Source organism: Rhinolophus sinicus, linkage group LG02 (assembly GCF_036562045.2).
Source record: "Rhinolophus sinicus isolate RSC01 linkage group LG02, ASM3656204v1, whole genome shotgun sequence".
Lineage (NCBI taxonomy): Eukaryota > Metazoa > Chordata > Mammalia > Chiroptera > Rhinolophidae > Rhinolophus > Rhinolophus sinicus.
Window position 1 is genome coordinate 97271494 of NC_133752.1, and position 13353 is coordinate 97284846.

General features: G+C 37.1%; 1 protein-coding gene across 1 annotated transcript in view; it reads left to right on the forward strand.

The window, feature by feature from the left end:
* Nucleotides 1-10615, forward strand: part of GPR158 (G protein-coupled receptor 158) — a 391014-nt gene extending 380399 nt beyond the window's left edge. Inside the window, exons 9-11 of the mRNA XM_074324946.1 lie at nucleotides 2365-2470; nucleotides 5306-5452; nucleotides 6227-10615. Coding sequence (XP_074181047.1) covers nucleotides 2365-2470; nucleotides 5306-5452; nucleotides 6227-7696 — 1723 coding nt within the window. The 3' untranslated portion in view covers nucleotides 7697-10615. The remainder of the gene's footprint in view (nucleotides 1-2364; nucleotides 2471-5305; nucleotides 5453-6226) is intronic.
* The last annotated feature ends 2738 nt before the right edge of the window (nucleotides 10616-13353 follow it).

Sequence of the window (13353 nt, forward strand, 5' to 3'; positions counted from 1 at the left end):
GCTTGGTTCTAATATTGATCAAGTCCAAGAATAAGAAATGATAGCATAATATATTAAATCAGTGGGCTCCATCTTGGTAATTTTTTTCCTGCAATTACATAATTTAAATAAGGCTTCTGACATCAGCAAAGATATTCTCTATCAATAAATTGCAAGGAGTAAGTCTAGAAGGGTAAATAATGCACAGGGCATTTTGCCCAGTCTGTTCTAAACCTTTACTTATTTTCAATACTAAGCATAAAACAAATCTTTGAGAAAGTACAAGATTATTTAAAAGTTTGCTGTTATTCTTAACCTCAATCTTCAACTATTTCTGTGCCCCTGACTTTTCGACCTATTTTTTAAAAGTTGAAATACTCTTTTTGAAAAATGAAGCTTTAAAACTACTGCAAACCCCAATTTTTTCTTAAGATATTTCCAGTCAGCCCTACAACCAGAAAACCCTGGCAGTAATTAAAAGTTGGTTAATGTAAGACTAATTGATGTCAGTATATGTCAAAATTATTTTTTGGAAGATCCATCATTTTAATTTAAAATATATGTAACCATTCTTCCTTCAGGATGTTGTCAGGCTAATTAAAGGTCAGGTGTCCTGCATTTGAGATAAGAATTCCCAGGACATGAGGGTACTTTTAGACTGTAAATCCATCTCCTGAGATTGAACTGTCTGTTCCAGTACTGACAATGGCCTCAGCAAGTTGGGATTTATTATATTTCTGGGGCACATTTATTGTCTCTATGCCTCAATACTATGCCTCAGACACTATAACTTGCTTCTTAATGTGACGATTCTATTTTAGTGCTTAAAAAAATCTCACTTCTACAGACTATCTTATCCACAAACAAAATGAGTACTTAATCATATTCAAAGCAGTTATAAGGCCACTTTGCTCATAAAGGAGTTAGAGAAGATGGTAATTCAGAAAATCATTTATGGGTATATGTGAACTACCATGAGCATTTTGCACTTCTATGTATGTTATGAGCCTATTTTGTTTATGTCTCCAGACACAGGGAGAAATAACTCTCCATTTTGGATCACTCTTGAGCTTCCATTTTAGCTTGATTTTTTTTGTGTTTTTTTTAGGGGGAGGGGTTAAACAGGGGGCAACATGGATATGAAAATGAGGAAGAAACAAACCCCTTGAAGAAAATTTTGTATCAAATATTTATAATATTAATTTACTTAATAAAATTGTCACCAATATGGTATAGTGCAGATATAAAAATTAGTTCCTTCTATTTTTAGATTCATGTATGTTTGTTTTATGATTATATCATGAGCTTTTCCCTAGGATGTTAGCTTTTCTAATTTGATGATGTATATTATTGAAACAAAATGTTAATTTCAAAAGCATTGAAATCTCATATATAGCTTTCATGGATAGCAATATATGGAAAAATTTTAAAGGACATCATTGCAAAATGACCTTAATAAAAGCAAAAGGTGGTTTCTGGCATGAGGATGAGTCCTTAGAATATGAGTTTTAGTTTGTACATATACGTATTGATTTATGAAAATATTTCGAAATTACCAGAGTAGATATCAGTACTAAATTATTCCTACACATTTTTCTTACAGGGATATCCTGGAACACAGCTTTATAAATTCCTCAATAAAATAATATCTTAAATATTACGTGTTAAATTATTTTAAAACAACTTGATGCTTTATAGCAACTAAAATTTTTATTTTAAAAGATGCATTTTACAAACCATTACTGTATTTATTTTGTTCCTTACATTATTTACCATTTAAACCTCTGGGATCATTCACAAAGACAGATAATTACCCACTCTTTTCTTTCTTAATTCTAACTAATTTTTTTTAAATGAAGAATATTAGAGTCAAGAGTTGTTGGGATATGTCTTATAACCCAAATTTGCCTGAAACCAGTAGTTTGCAACAGCTCTTCTTTTGAATTCATATATGTTCACTACTTTTGCTTTGCAGATTCAAGTTAGGTACAAAATAAGAATCTGAGGAAACGTTTAGCACATTATACATGTATATGCTGTCTTTCTAACTTGATAATTTAAACTAATAAATTATAAAGAGTTCATATTTTATGTATCCAATTAGCATTACTTAGACCCTTATCTTCCCTGGTGAAAATGTATGTTATAGAAATAGCAATACAATTATTTCCTTCCTTCCTTCTTTCTTTCCTTCTTTCTTTCCTTCCTTCCTTCCTTCCTTCCTTCCTTCCTTTTTCCTTCTTTCCTCCCTCTCTCCTTTCCTCCCTTCCACTCCCTCTCTCTTTCTTTCTTTTTTTTCGTACACTGAGGTAAAGAATTTCCAAGTATCCAGTGTTTCAAGTAGAGATCTTGTTAGATTGCTAACTTGGTGAATTCTCATTTCAGATTTGTTCTTGCCTCAAGGCTTCAGTCTGATTGGATGTTAATGCTGTATTTTGCACATACTCATTTGACGGTGACAGTCACCATTGGGTTGCTTTTGATTCCAAAGGTATTCCTCTAACATTACCTTTCTCTTGCAAGACAGTTATTTTAAATGAGCACTGAGTTATTTCTCCTTTAAAAAATATCTGGCAATATAGGCAAAGGGAGGTGTGGAGATTTGCTTGACATCTAAAATGTTTTTAAAGCTCCCTCCTCAGGAAACTAGGTGTCTGTTTCCTTTTGGAATTTATTAAACATCTCACATGATTATTAAGCGGCTTAACTTGCTCAAAGCCCATCATCTGTTTTGAGATCCAGTTGTGTTTTAATTATTGTGGATTCCAGGTGGCTTTCATTGTAAAATCAACATTGTTTTTAAAGAGAATTATCCTATTCTAAGAATTCTGTGGTTTTTTATTCATATTCAGAGAAATATTGTGTTTTAAACATTTAGAGACTTTTTATTTAAATAGAAATAAATAATTATAATGTTGTGGATAGAAGTCTTGCTTAATAATGGTAGATTCTGACAAAGATTTACATAGGCAGCATAATGTAGTGCGGGGAAATGGCCCAGGACTCAGATACAAGGATTATACACTCATGCTGTACCACAAACTAGCTGTACAATATGATATTAGCCAAGACTGCATCTCTCTGAGTTTCAGTTTCCTCATCTATGACATGATAGCAATAAGGCTGCTTGGAATGCAGTAATATCAGAGTTTTGGGGAAAAACAGATTATACAAACTATAGCATTATCATTATTTTCCTTTTACACATAGAACAACAAAATATTAGAACATTATATATCTTTTTTCTTTTTCAATTTATTTGAAAAAGAAGCCAGACACATTTAGGTGAAAAGTCTAGAATAAGCAACTCTGTAGAGACAGAAGGCAGGTTAGTGGTTGTCATGGGCTGGGGGAGGGGAAACGGAAATGACTGCTGAATGAGTTCAAAGTTTCTTTTTGCGGTGATAAAAATATTGTGTAATTTAACTTTTTGAATATACTAAAAGGCATGGAATTGAACAATTTAGAATTGAGAATTTTATGGTATGTGAATTATATCTCAGTAACAGATAAAGAAAATGCTGAGGGAGGGGCTTTGCTAAGCACTGTTCTAGATCCTGGAGTAAAAGTAATGAACAGATAAAAATCTGTTCTCTTGTGGTGCTTATATTCTGGAGGAGAGGATGGGGAAACAGAAAAGATAAATAAGATAAATATGTAAAATGGTATTTTAGATAGAGATAAGCATGAAGGAAAATAATAAAGCAGGAAATGGACAATATATGACAAATAACTGTTTCTTAAACTCATGATAATCTCTAAGATTTTGCTCAAGAAAACAACTCCATTCTTATAAATAAGCCCCAAGTGGTTTAACTAGCAGCATGTGAGATGTTTTCATCTTTATGGCCATAAGCTAATGGCACATGTTGAAAACACACACATAAGTGGAACAGGGAAAGAAAGATTCATCAGTTTCTGTGGTTTCTCAGCCAGTCCCAAATACAAAACATTCAGTGTTACTTAAATAGAGAATTACCACTTCACGTTATCTCATGTTTATGTTCACCTGCCTACCTGAACATTTTAACGAACATTGACATCAAAAAATCGCTACCATCAAACAGTGATCTGTTAATTTGGTAAAGGAATATTTGATCTGATGACAAGCTGGGAAAAGAGAACCCATGTTCTCTAAACTGTTCTCTCAATTTTCGTAGGACAATGACTTGGTTTACAGATTGTGTGAAGGGTGGCTGGGTTATTTGGATTCTCCCTGCTCTCCACCACTTACCCAATTCACTCTTCCTCCCTTCTCCTTTTGAAGAGCAGAGATAGCAAGAGCACATGAAACTGAAAAACATTAAAATGCCACATGAAAACAATAAAAATATGTCAAAATGTGAAGAAGGGGGAACTAAGAATAATGAGTTGAAGAGAAAAAAAACCTGTAATTTCATTGAATCTTTGACTGTTAAACTTAGATACCATCGAGCCCACAGCTCTTTGAGGTAGGAGGCACCATGCTCCAGAGAGGTCCCATGACTTGTTTAGGATCTATCTCCCTGTCAACACTGTTGGGGCTGGAATTCAGATTTCTTGTCTCCTGAGTCTTGAAAGTAGATGTTTTATATATATATATATAATTTTTTTTTAATTTTTTTGCAAGTACAATTGACATAATATTATGTTAGTTTCAGGTATATAATATATATATATATATATATATAACTTACGAAAGAATCACCCCAATAAGTCTAGGACCTCCCTAATACCATATGTAGTCATTGCAATATTATTGACTATATTCTCTATGCTGTACTTTATGTCCCTGTAACTGTTTTTATAACTGCCATTTTTTACTTCTTAATCCCTTTATCTTTTGAAAGTAGACATTTTTAAAGCTATGTGTAGTAGACTGAAAATCACGTTCCTGTGATCAGAGTTAACTGTGCCCAGGAATAAAATACAGCCTCCCCTAAGGGAAGCAAAATGACAAACATGTGCTAGACCTCACTGCTCAAAAAAATATTCCCATCTAGCTGCCAATAGATATAAATTGCTACTCTTAGAGAACATTTCTTTGGATTCTTATACTTATTTCCATTTTTAAAATGCAAATATCATGGAAGAGAAATAATAGAAGTTAACACAGAGAGCCCAGAGAAAAGACAAGGGTGAAAATAGGAGTCAAAGAGGGAACAAAATACCTCATGAATGTGTAAGATGGAAAGCAAAACTTAAATATAGCAGCAAACTTTTATAAGAAGTTCAGTGAATGAATTCATCTAAGCTGAAGAAATGATATTAATATTAGAACCTTTAGACATTGTGCAATGTCTTATTGTGGGTAATATCTAGAGCTCATACTGAATATCTGTTTCAGTTTTCACAGTCAAGCAATAACCCACGAGACGACATTGCTACAGAAGCATATGAAGATGAGCTAGACATGGGCCGGTCTGGATCCTACCTGAACAGCAGTATCAACTCAGCCTGGAGTGAGCACAGCTTAGATCCAGAGGACATCCGGGTAATACCAGTATTTCTTCTTTCCTATTTCAGACCAGAGCCATTTATACAGGCAAGCGTGTGTGCTCACATCTGTGCATATGTGTGTTACAAAGAAAAGGAGAGAGAGAATGTGTGTTTGTGTCAGAACTCAAGAGTTAATCCAGTTCTAAAATGTATAATCATGATATAAATTAAGATGAACAGGCCAGTCTTGATAGTCTCAATGGACTTGCTGGTAGTCAGAGTGATGAGCTTGCTCTACATGTTCCATAACATGGGTTATGATGGGAAGGTAGGATAGATCTGTGAGCAAAGAGCCTGGATTATTTAAAATAATCTGTGGCAACATGTCAGCACTTGGAGGAAGAAGATGCTTTTAGTATTTGATGTCCCCTAAACCTAATCTAACATTAAGTGTAACTTTATAAATGGTTACATGATGCTTCCAATATTGTTCCAGGGATATGGTTTACCAATAGACCATATTCTGTGTTTGGTTATGGTCCAGGCGCAGTCTGGCCCACACAACTCTCAAGTTCAAAGTTCTTGCTCCATTAAGCAAGGCTAGAATGCATGGGTTCATGGCTGAAAGTTCCAAGTCTGTGTGAAACAAAACCCAGAGTAATCAGAAAGGAAGCATAAGGAGAGAGTTGATGAGTAGAGATGTTAGGAAGCGCTGTAGAACAATTTCCCTAAAGAGCTCAAGCTTCTTGAATTCAAATTACCTTCAGGGAGATTATCTGGCTGAAACACTAAGTTCCACACCTGGGTGAATTTTCTCTTGTTCTGCCAGGATGAGCTGAAGAAACTCTATGCCCAGTTGGAAATATATAAAAGGAAGAAAATGATCACAAATAACCCCCACCTCCAGAAAAAGCGGTGCTCGAAGAAGGGCTTAGGCCGTTCAATCATGAGGCGTATAACCGAGATCCCAGAGACGGTCAGCAGGCAGTGTTCCAAAGAGGACAAGGATGTCACAGACCACACTGTGGCCAAAAGCACTGCCCTCGTCAGGAAGAACCCACAAGAGTCTTCAGGTAACACTGGGAAACCCAAGGAGGAGTCCCTGAAAAACCGAGTCTTCTCCCTGAAGAAATCCCACAGCACTTACGATCATGTGAGAGAGCAAACGGAAGAGTCCAATAGCTTACCCACCGAAAGCCAAGAAGAGGAGGCCACAGAAAATTCCACACTGGAGTCTCTGTCAGGTAAAAAGCTGACACAAGCACTGAAAGAAAACAGCGAGTCCGAGTCCACGGAGTCTGTGCCTCTGGTGTGTAAGTCCGCAAGTGCTCACAACCTCAGCTCAGAGAAGAAGCCGGGGCACCCACGAACATCCATGTTACAAAAGTCTCTCAGTGTCATAGCAAGTGCCAAGGAGAAGACTCTTGGATTAGCTGGGAAAACCCCAATGTCAAGTGTGGAAGAACGTGCTAAAGCTCAGAAACCTCTGCCAAAAGATAAAGCAACAAACAGAAAATACTCAAATTCTGATAACACAGAGACTAAAGATTGTGCCCCCCAAAACTCCAATCATTTGGAGGAGCCAAGAAAACCTCAGAAATCGGGGATTATGAAGCCACAGAGGGCCAACCCCCCCACTGCCAAGTCTGACATGAGTCCTGGCACCACCCAGACGAAGGACAACTTTGACATAGGGGAAGTGTGCCCTTGGGAGATGTACGACCTGACCCCTGGTCCTGTGCCTTCAGAGTCAAAAGTTCAAAAGCATGTGTCTATTGTGGCTTCTGAAATGGAGAAAAACCCACCTTTTTCCTTAAAGGAGACATCTCATCCCAAGCCCAAGGCAGCTGAATTATGTCAGCAATCCAATCAGAAGAGCATAGACAAGGCTGTGGTCTGCCCTTGGGAGAGCCAAGGTCAGACCCGTTTTGAAAATGAGAAGCATTTGATTTCTCAGGTTCCCCCAGGGAGAGCAAAAGAGGAGAATGGAAGTGAGCATTCTGCAGCCAATGTGTGTGCTGGGCAATATGAAGAACTGCCCCCCAAAGCTGTAGCATCCAAAGTAGAGAATGAAAATCTCACCCAACTAGGAGACCAGGAGAAAAACACATCTTCGTCTAAGGAAAGTGGGCCTGGCACCTATCACTCCAGTAATAACTTTCAGCAACCTTTAACATCACGAGTTGAGGTGTGTCCTTGGGAGTTTGAGACCCCAGATGAACCAAACGCTGAAAGAAGTGTAGCTTTACCTGCCTCTTTGGTTTTAAGTGCAAATCTGATAGCAGAGCCTCGGAAATAAGAGGCCTGGGACACTTTTAAAGTGTAGCATCCCCAGAAAGAAAAGGAGAACAAAGAAACCCTGAATTCAATATAAGACAGAAGATGTAAGGATCAAAAATTCCCAAGGAATATTTGTCACTCAGGGGAAATGTGAAAGGCATGGGCAGAAGAAGACTAAGGAGTGTAGAGCGACGTCATCACGGAGAAGGTCCTTCCCCTGATAATACTAGGAAAACCTTTACATTTCAGCATGTTTAGAGGAAGTAGCCCTCAATGTCTGCCCATGATCAGTATTTACCTGTGGGACTTGGAAGATCCTAAACAAGGCAAACCAGAGGGCACAGAAGAGGTACGAGATTTGTACAGAAGGGATAGATGAATATGATGGAAATTCAAAGTCGCTAACTGGAAAGAACTTACTTTACCTATTTAACCTTGAAGGCACTGCTAACTTAATGCATCCCAAATACCTTTTATATTAATGATTGCTCTCATTTTCTTATAATTGTATGTTTCAGTACCTTGTTGTGTCTCATAGTCAAGCATTCCAGATTGTACAATTTTTGCAGATAACTTTGATATTATGCGACACAACACATTTATGCAATCTGCAGCTACTCAATTGCTATTGCAACATACAGAATACCTGCTATCTATCAACTTTAGTTGATTCTCAAAGTACAGTAAGCTTTCTCTGGCTTGGGAAGTCATACTGTTATCGTAAAATCTTTTAGTTTGGGCTGTGGTTTATATATTGTGAATTTGGATTATTATTTCACATCATGATGTGTTCTACTGTCTCAATCAGGGTTTTTTATACAAGCTGAGTTACTTGTTTTGCACTCGTTCTTAGGACTCAGAAGCTTTATTAATATCGGAGATCAGTGGTCCTACATAGTCGTATGTCTCAAAAAGTTAAGGACAACTTATCTATTGTTTGTTTGAAGTCAGAGATAGACAATGCCTTCATTCCAATGAAACCTCCCTTTTAACTCTTTCAGTATTTCATACTTAGCAGCATTTCGTAAGGAAGAAGCTAAGAGTGAGAGAAATATACTGTGCATTACTATTACCGTGGGAAAGGGCAGATATTAGGAATGCCATGAGAATTACAGCAGTACTGCAGAACCAGGAAGTTTGCCTTTCAAAACAAAGACAGAAAGGGAGCTCCTGATAGCACTTTCAAGGGATTATTTTTTTAAAGAGAAACATTATGATAGCATCAAGATCATTGGATGAATATATTTTTATTGTGCATACTGAATATATAATATTTTAAATGACCTTAAACTATTTATTCTCATAAACTCTTATCCATTGCTTCAGCTAGGGGTAGAACTTGCTGGTCTCAAAACCCAAAGAGATTTATAACCTGATTTATTCCAGGCCTATCTGGTGGTACGGCCTCTTCCTTCTCCTAAGCACTGGAAAACTCACAAGTCCTGCAAATTGCCATTCAGAGCCACCTTGCTCAAAATTAAAAACACGAAGGTTTATTTGCAAGGCAAAACGGCCCCCAAAAGCATATTTTATAAGATGTATTGCATTCCACAGTGATCGTTTGGCATGAAAATCCTGATCTGCTGACTTAGCCCTACTGATGTGATCATGCAAAGAGATTGCATTTCAAAGCTCAGTCTCATTTTATTTAAAGACGAATCACATAAAAATAGAACCCAGACTTCCCTTTCTCTCACGCTAAACACTGAAGTCTCAAGGGCTTTTTTAACCAGGACATTCCAGCCTAAATGACTTCTTCCTTTCATGAGCAGCAAGAACATACTAGGAGAATAAAAGATGAGAAAGGGAATCAGAAGCTGGATAAAGGGCTGTTCTTAGCGAATGTCATCCTCAGTGGAAGGCAAAAACTAAGACTCCTTAGTCATCATCAAATTGTCTCAATAATTTTTATTCAGGAGTAAGTGAGCACTTCACCGTTTTGCAAAGCTGTGCACAAATCCCCCTCCCCCATTTCCTTGCTTTGTGCATTACTCAGGTTGGTGGGGTAGGTTTGAAGAGACAGAAATTCTATTTTTGTGTGTGTTTCCTTCAATTATTTCCTTCTTCCCTTCCTTTTCAATCAAGGCCTATCTACTTGGTAACCTTGGAATGCAACTTTAAGGTCTATTTGTATACCAGTTTCCAGAGGCACCTACTTGTTTAATTTATGTCTGAGATCTGTCAGCACTTTATTCACTTTTTGAGAACGAAGCAGTCAAGCATCAATAACTTTTTATTGCACTTCAGGGTAATCCTGCTAGAGATGTGGCTTAAAGAAGACTTGCCAAATTATACCTTAGTCCATAGATTTTTCTCCACCAGCATAAATCAGTAAGAGTGCCTAGGGTCTTTCCTAGAGTGTTATTGCCATTACTTATCAGCAAGAGAAGTTTAAATTTACAGTTCTTGAGGTTATTTTCCCAGATTGATAGTAAGAAAGTGAATAGACACTGTGACGGTCACAAACATTTGCTAGGTTGTCCTTATCGATGCATGTGCGGGCTGCATCCTGTCCTTGTTTTTAAGCCAGGGTTTATAAATAAGTAGATTTCTACCAATCTTAATAGAACTGTATATTTTATGCAAGAATTAAATGCTTTACGACATGAATTATAACTCAGCCCATTGTAAACTTTGGTGGCGATATGGATTTGAAACTCGACAGTTCTCTTGTATTTGCTTCCTAGGTTTCTGCATGCAAGTGATGACAGGTAGGACTGAAAAAACACTGCCTTTTGACTTCTAGCATTTAGCAACTGAGAATTGTAGAGTCAATAAAGCTGTAAGTCTCTTCACTTAATCTGTCGTTCTTCTGAAACTATTATCTGAAATCTACAGCATCCCACCATGAAATATTTGGTAAATTTATGTTGTGACGTGTTGCAGCATGTAAATAATTATAACTTCTCTGCAATAAAAAATATTTATATGAAAGTGATTTATGTATTTATCTGTCGAGAACTGAATTTGTTTCACTCAAACAACTTTGAGGGAATCCCATATATCTCTGGCTTTGGCATACTTATGCACATACATTCTCTTATTGCCTAGCTGTAGGAATACACGATTAACCAAATGTGGCCTCAAACATACAGGTAATGATTTGGAGCCAATAAACCCTATTAGGACTAGTGTTTTTGATTTAAGGAACCAACAAATCCTGTTAAGAGTAGTGGTTTTGTTTTAAGGAACCTCTAGCCCGATGGGAACTAATTCAGCTACCTTTTTAAATTTACTCCACACACATACCAGGCAATCAGCTGAGCAGTTATGATGATCTTTAGATGAACAGGAGAGCCAATAGCACTCAGGCCCATAAGAGTATCCAGCCCCTGCTGTGGTAACACACCGGCGACTCATGACTCATGACCAGGTCATAGATTCAGGGAAGGCTTAACAGAAAGACCAGTTCATCAAGCTGAGATTCTGCAGAGGCATCAGTTAAGAAAGAGGAAGACTATTAGGCTAGAAAAGCATGCATAGCCTTGCATGCCATGTTGCAGATTAACTACAGCTTTACCCTGGAGTACCAGGAGCGATCCAAAAACGTTAAACAGGGCTGTGATTAAGTTGTGGATTAGAAGGGCCATTTTGGGAGCAGCCCAGAAATGGACTGAAGTGGGAAAAGACAAGAAGCAGCTACATCATTAGAAGATCAGTACGAGTCAAGATACAGGACGGCAAGGGCCTAAGGAGGAGAGAAAAAGAGTATTGGTTAATTCATCAAAATAGCACCTTCAGCTGGGTTTATTGTTATGTTACAGTCATACGAAGTCCGAGTAATTAGATAACTATGTCAAATATAAATGTTCCTCCTAAGTTTGTGGACATTTTGGCTAATTTTAAAAGTTATAAAAGCCCTCTCTGAAAATCAGTAGAGTTCATATCATTTGCTCACAAGAAAAGCGGTGGAATAGGATACCAGCTTCATTCTGTGCGAAACCTTGCTACCAAACTGGTCTGGGAAAGGGACAAAGGGCTTGCTGCAATATGGACTTCAATTCCTGTCTGCAAGTGGCAGCTCTCTGAAGCAGTTCCAGAAAGAGAAGCAGGGTGGCTAGATGGCAGAGAAGGGAGCTGGACCCACCTTGTCCCTGCATTCACACTCCCTTTAAGTGATTCACAGCAAACGCCCTTTTCTGTCTCTTCACACCATTGTGTGTTCCACATTCTATAGACTCTTAGTACTTAGACATAGGATCAGTGGTTTCAGCTCTTTAAATGATCCTAAAAGGCTAAGACACAAGTGTTTGGGTATTAACAAGTCATGAAAATCAAACCTATTATGATTTCTTATACGATAAGGAGGAGAGAGTCCTTTCAGTGTTTGTTAGCGTTGCTTAGTTGGGTCTGTATTATTTTTTTCATATGTTTATGCACAGTGATCATCGTTGTTTCTTTGTTCTAAATTTAGGATCTTTATGTTAAAAAATACCTAAGGGCAATATTTCTATCAGAAATTGACTTTGTCACACAATAGATAATCATGTATATGTACTGTTCTAAGACAATGAAAGTTAAAGATGTTATTATTTCAGTATATTCCATCCTTTTCCCTTGAATAGTTGTGAAGACAGAAATAATATCTTTCTAATTTTGCTCATCTTCTCTTTAAACATTTGTTTCTTGAAAAGTACAGGGCAAACATTAAGCACATTGTATGTTCTAGCTCAGCGTTAACTGGTTAGAAGGCAGACAATGAAATGTATGAATTGGTTTTTAACTTCCCTCTCTTTCTCTGTGATGTGAGAATAATACTTTGCTAGAAATAAAACTGTCTGATCAAATGAAAATGAAAAATAAGAGATAAATACAGGAAATGGTCCGTGCTGTGCAATAGTCACATTTCTAGAAAGAAAAATAAGTTAAATATGCAAATACTGAGGGTGCCAAAAAAATGTATACACATTTTAAGAAAGGAACAAACTGTATTAAAATTGTAATACTCAATATATACTGATAACAAAAGATGAATACAAGTCATGTGTATACATTTTTCTGGTACCCCCGTACAAGGTTCGTGACAATTGTTAAAAGAACATACTCCCATTTCAGTTTAAACAGATAAAAAAGAGGGAGGGGGGGGCCCTCTGTTGAACATACAGGAGAAAGGCTTTGTAAAGAGTTTTCCCCAAAACATATCATGGGATTGTATTCTTCCACGCCTTTTGTCTTGTTTTTGCTTTATCTGAAATTCTTTCCCTTCTTCTACCTTCATCATCTTATGTATGCTTTAATATTGGTGTGATCATACAATTTATTGTCCAAAGCAAAACTTGGAGAGTAAACGTGCAGTATTATAATTATGCCTGGATAATAGCATAAACTGGGACTCTTCCAGGCAACCCGGATGTTTGTTTATTTACCCTCTGCAAGGATAAATGACCCACTCCCTCCATGAAGCTTTTCCTCACATCCCAAGTCAGAATGAATTCCTCCTTCTGTGCTTGTTTGGGAATTTTCTTCAATCTATTACTGCTTTGACAAGCAGTTTTGTTCCATACCCTTTGAACTATCTGCTAAAGTAAGAGCTCCTTGAGGGCAAGCGTTTTTTAAATTCATAAAAGTACCCAATTTCAATGGATATGCTTTGCTCTGAGTTCAATCAATATTTGTCAAATTGAAATTTTTTATTACTAATCATTGTCTAAAATATACTTGAAGGGAAAGAGACAT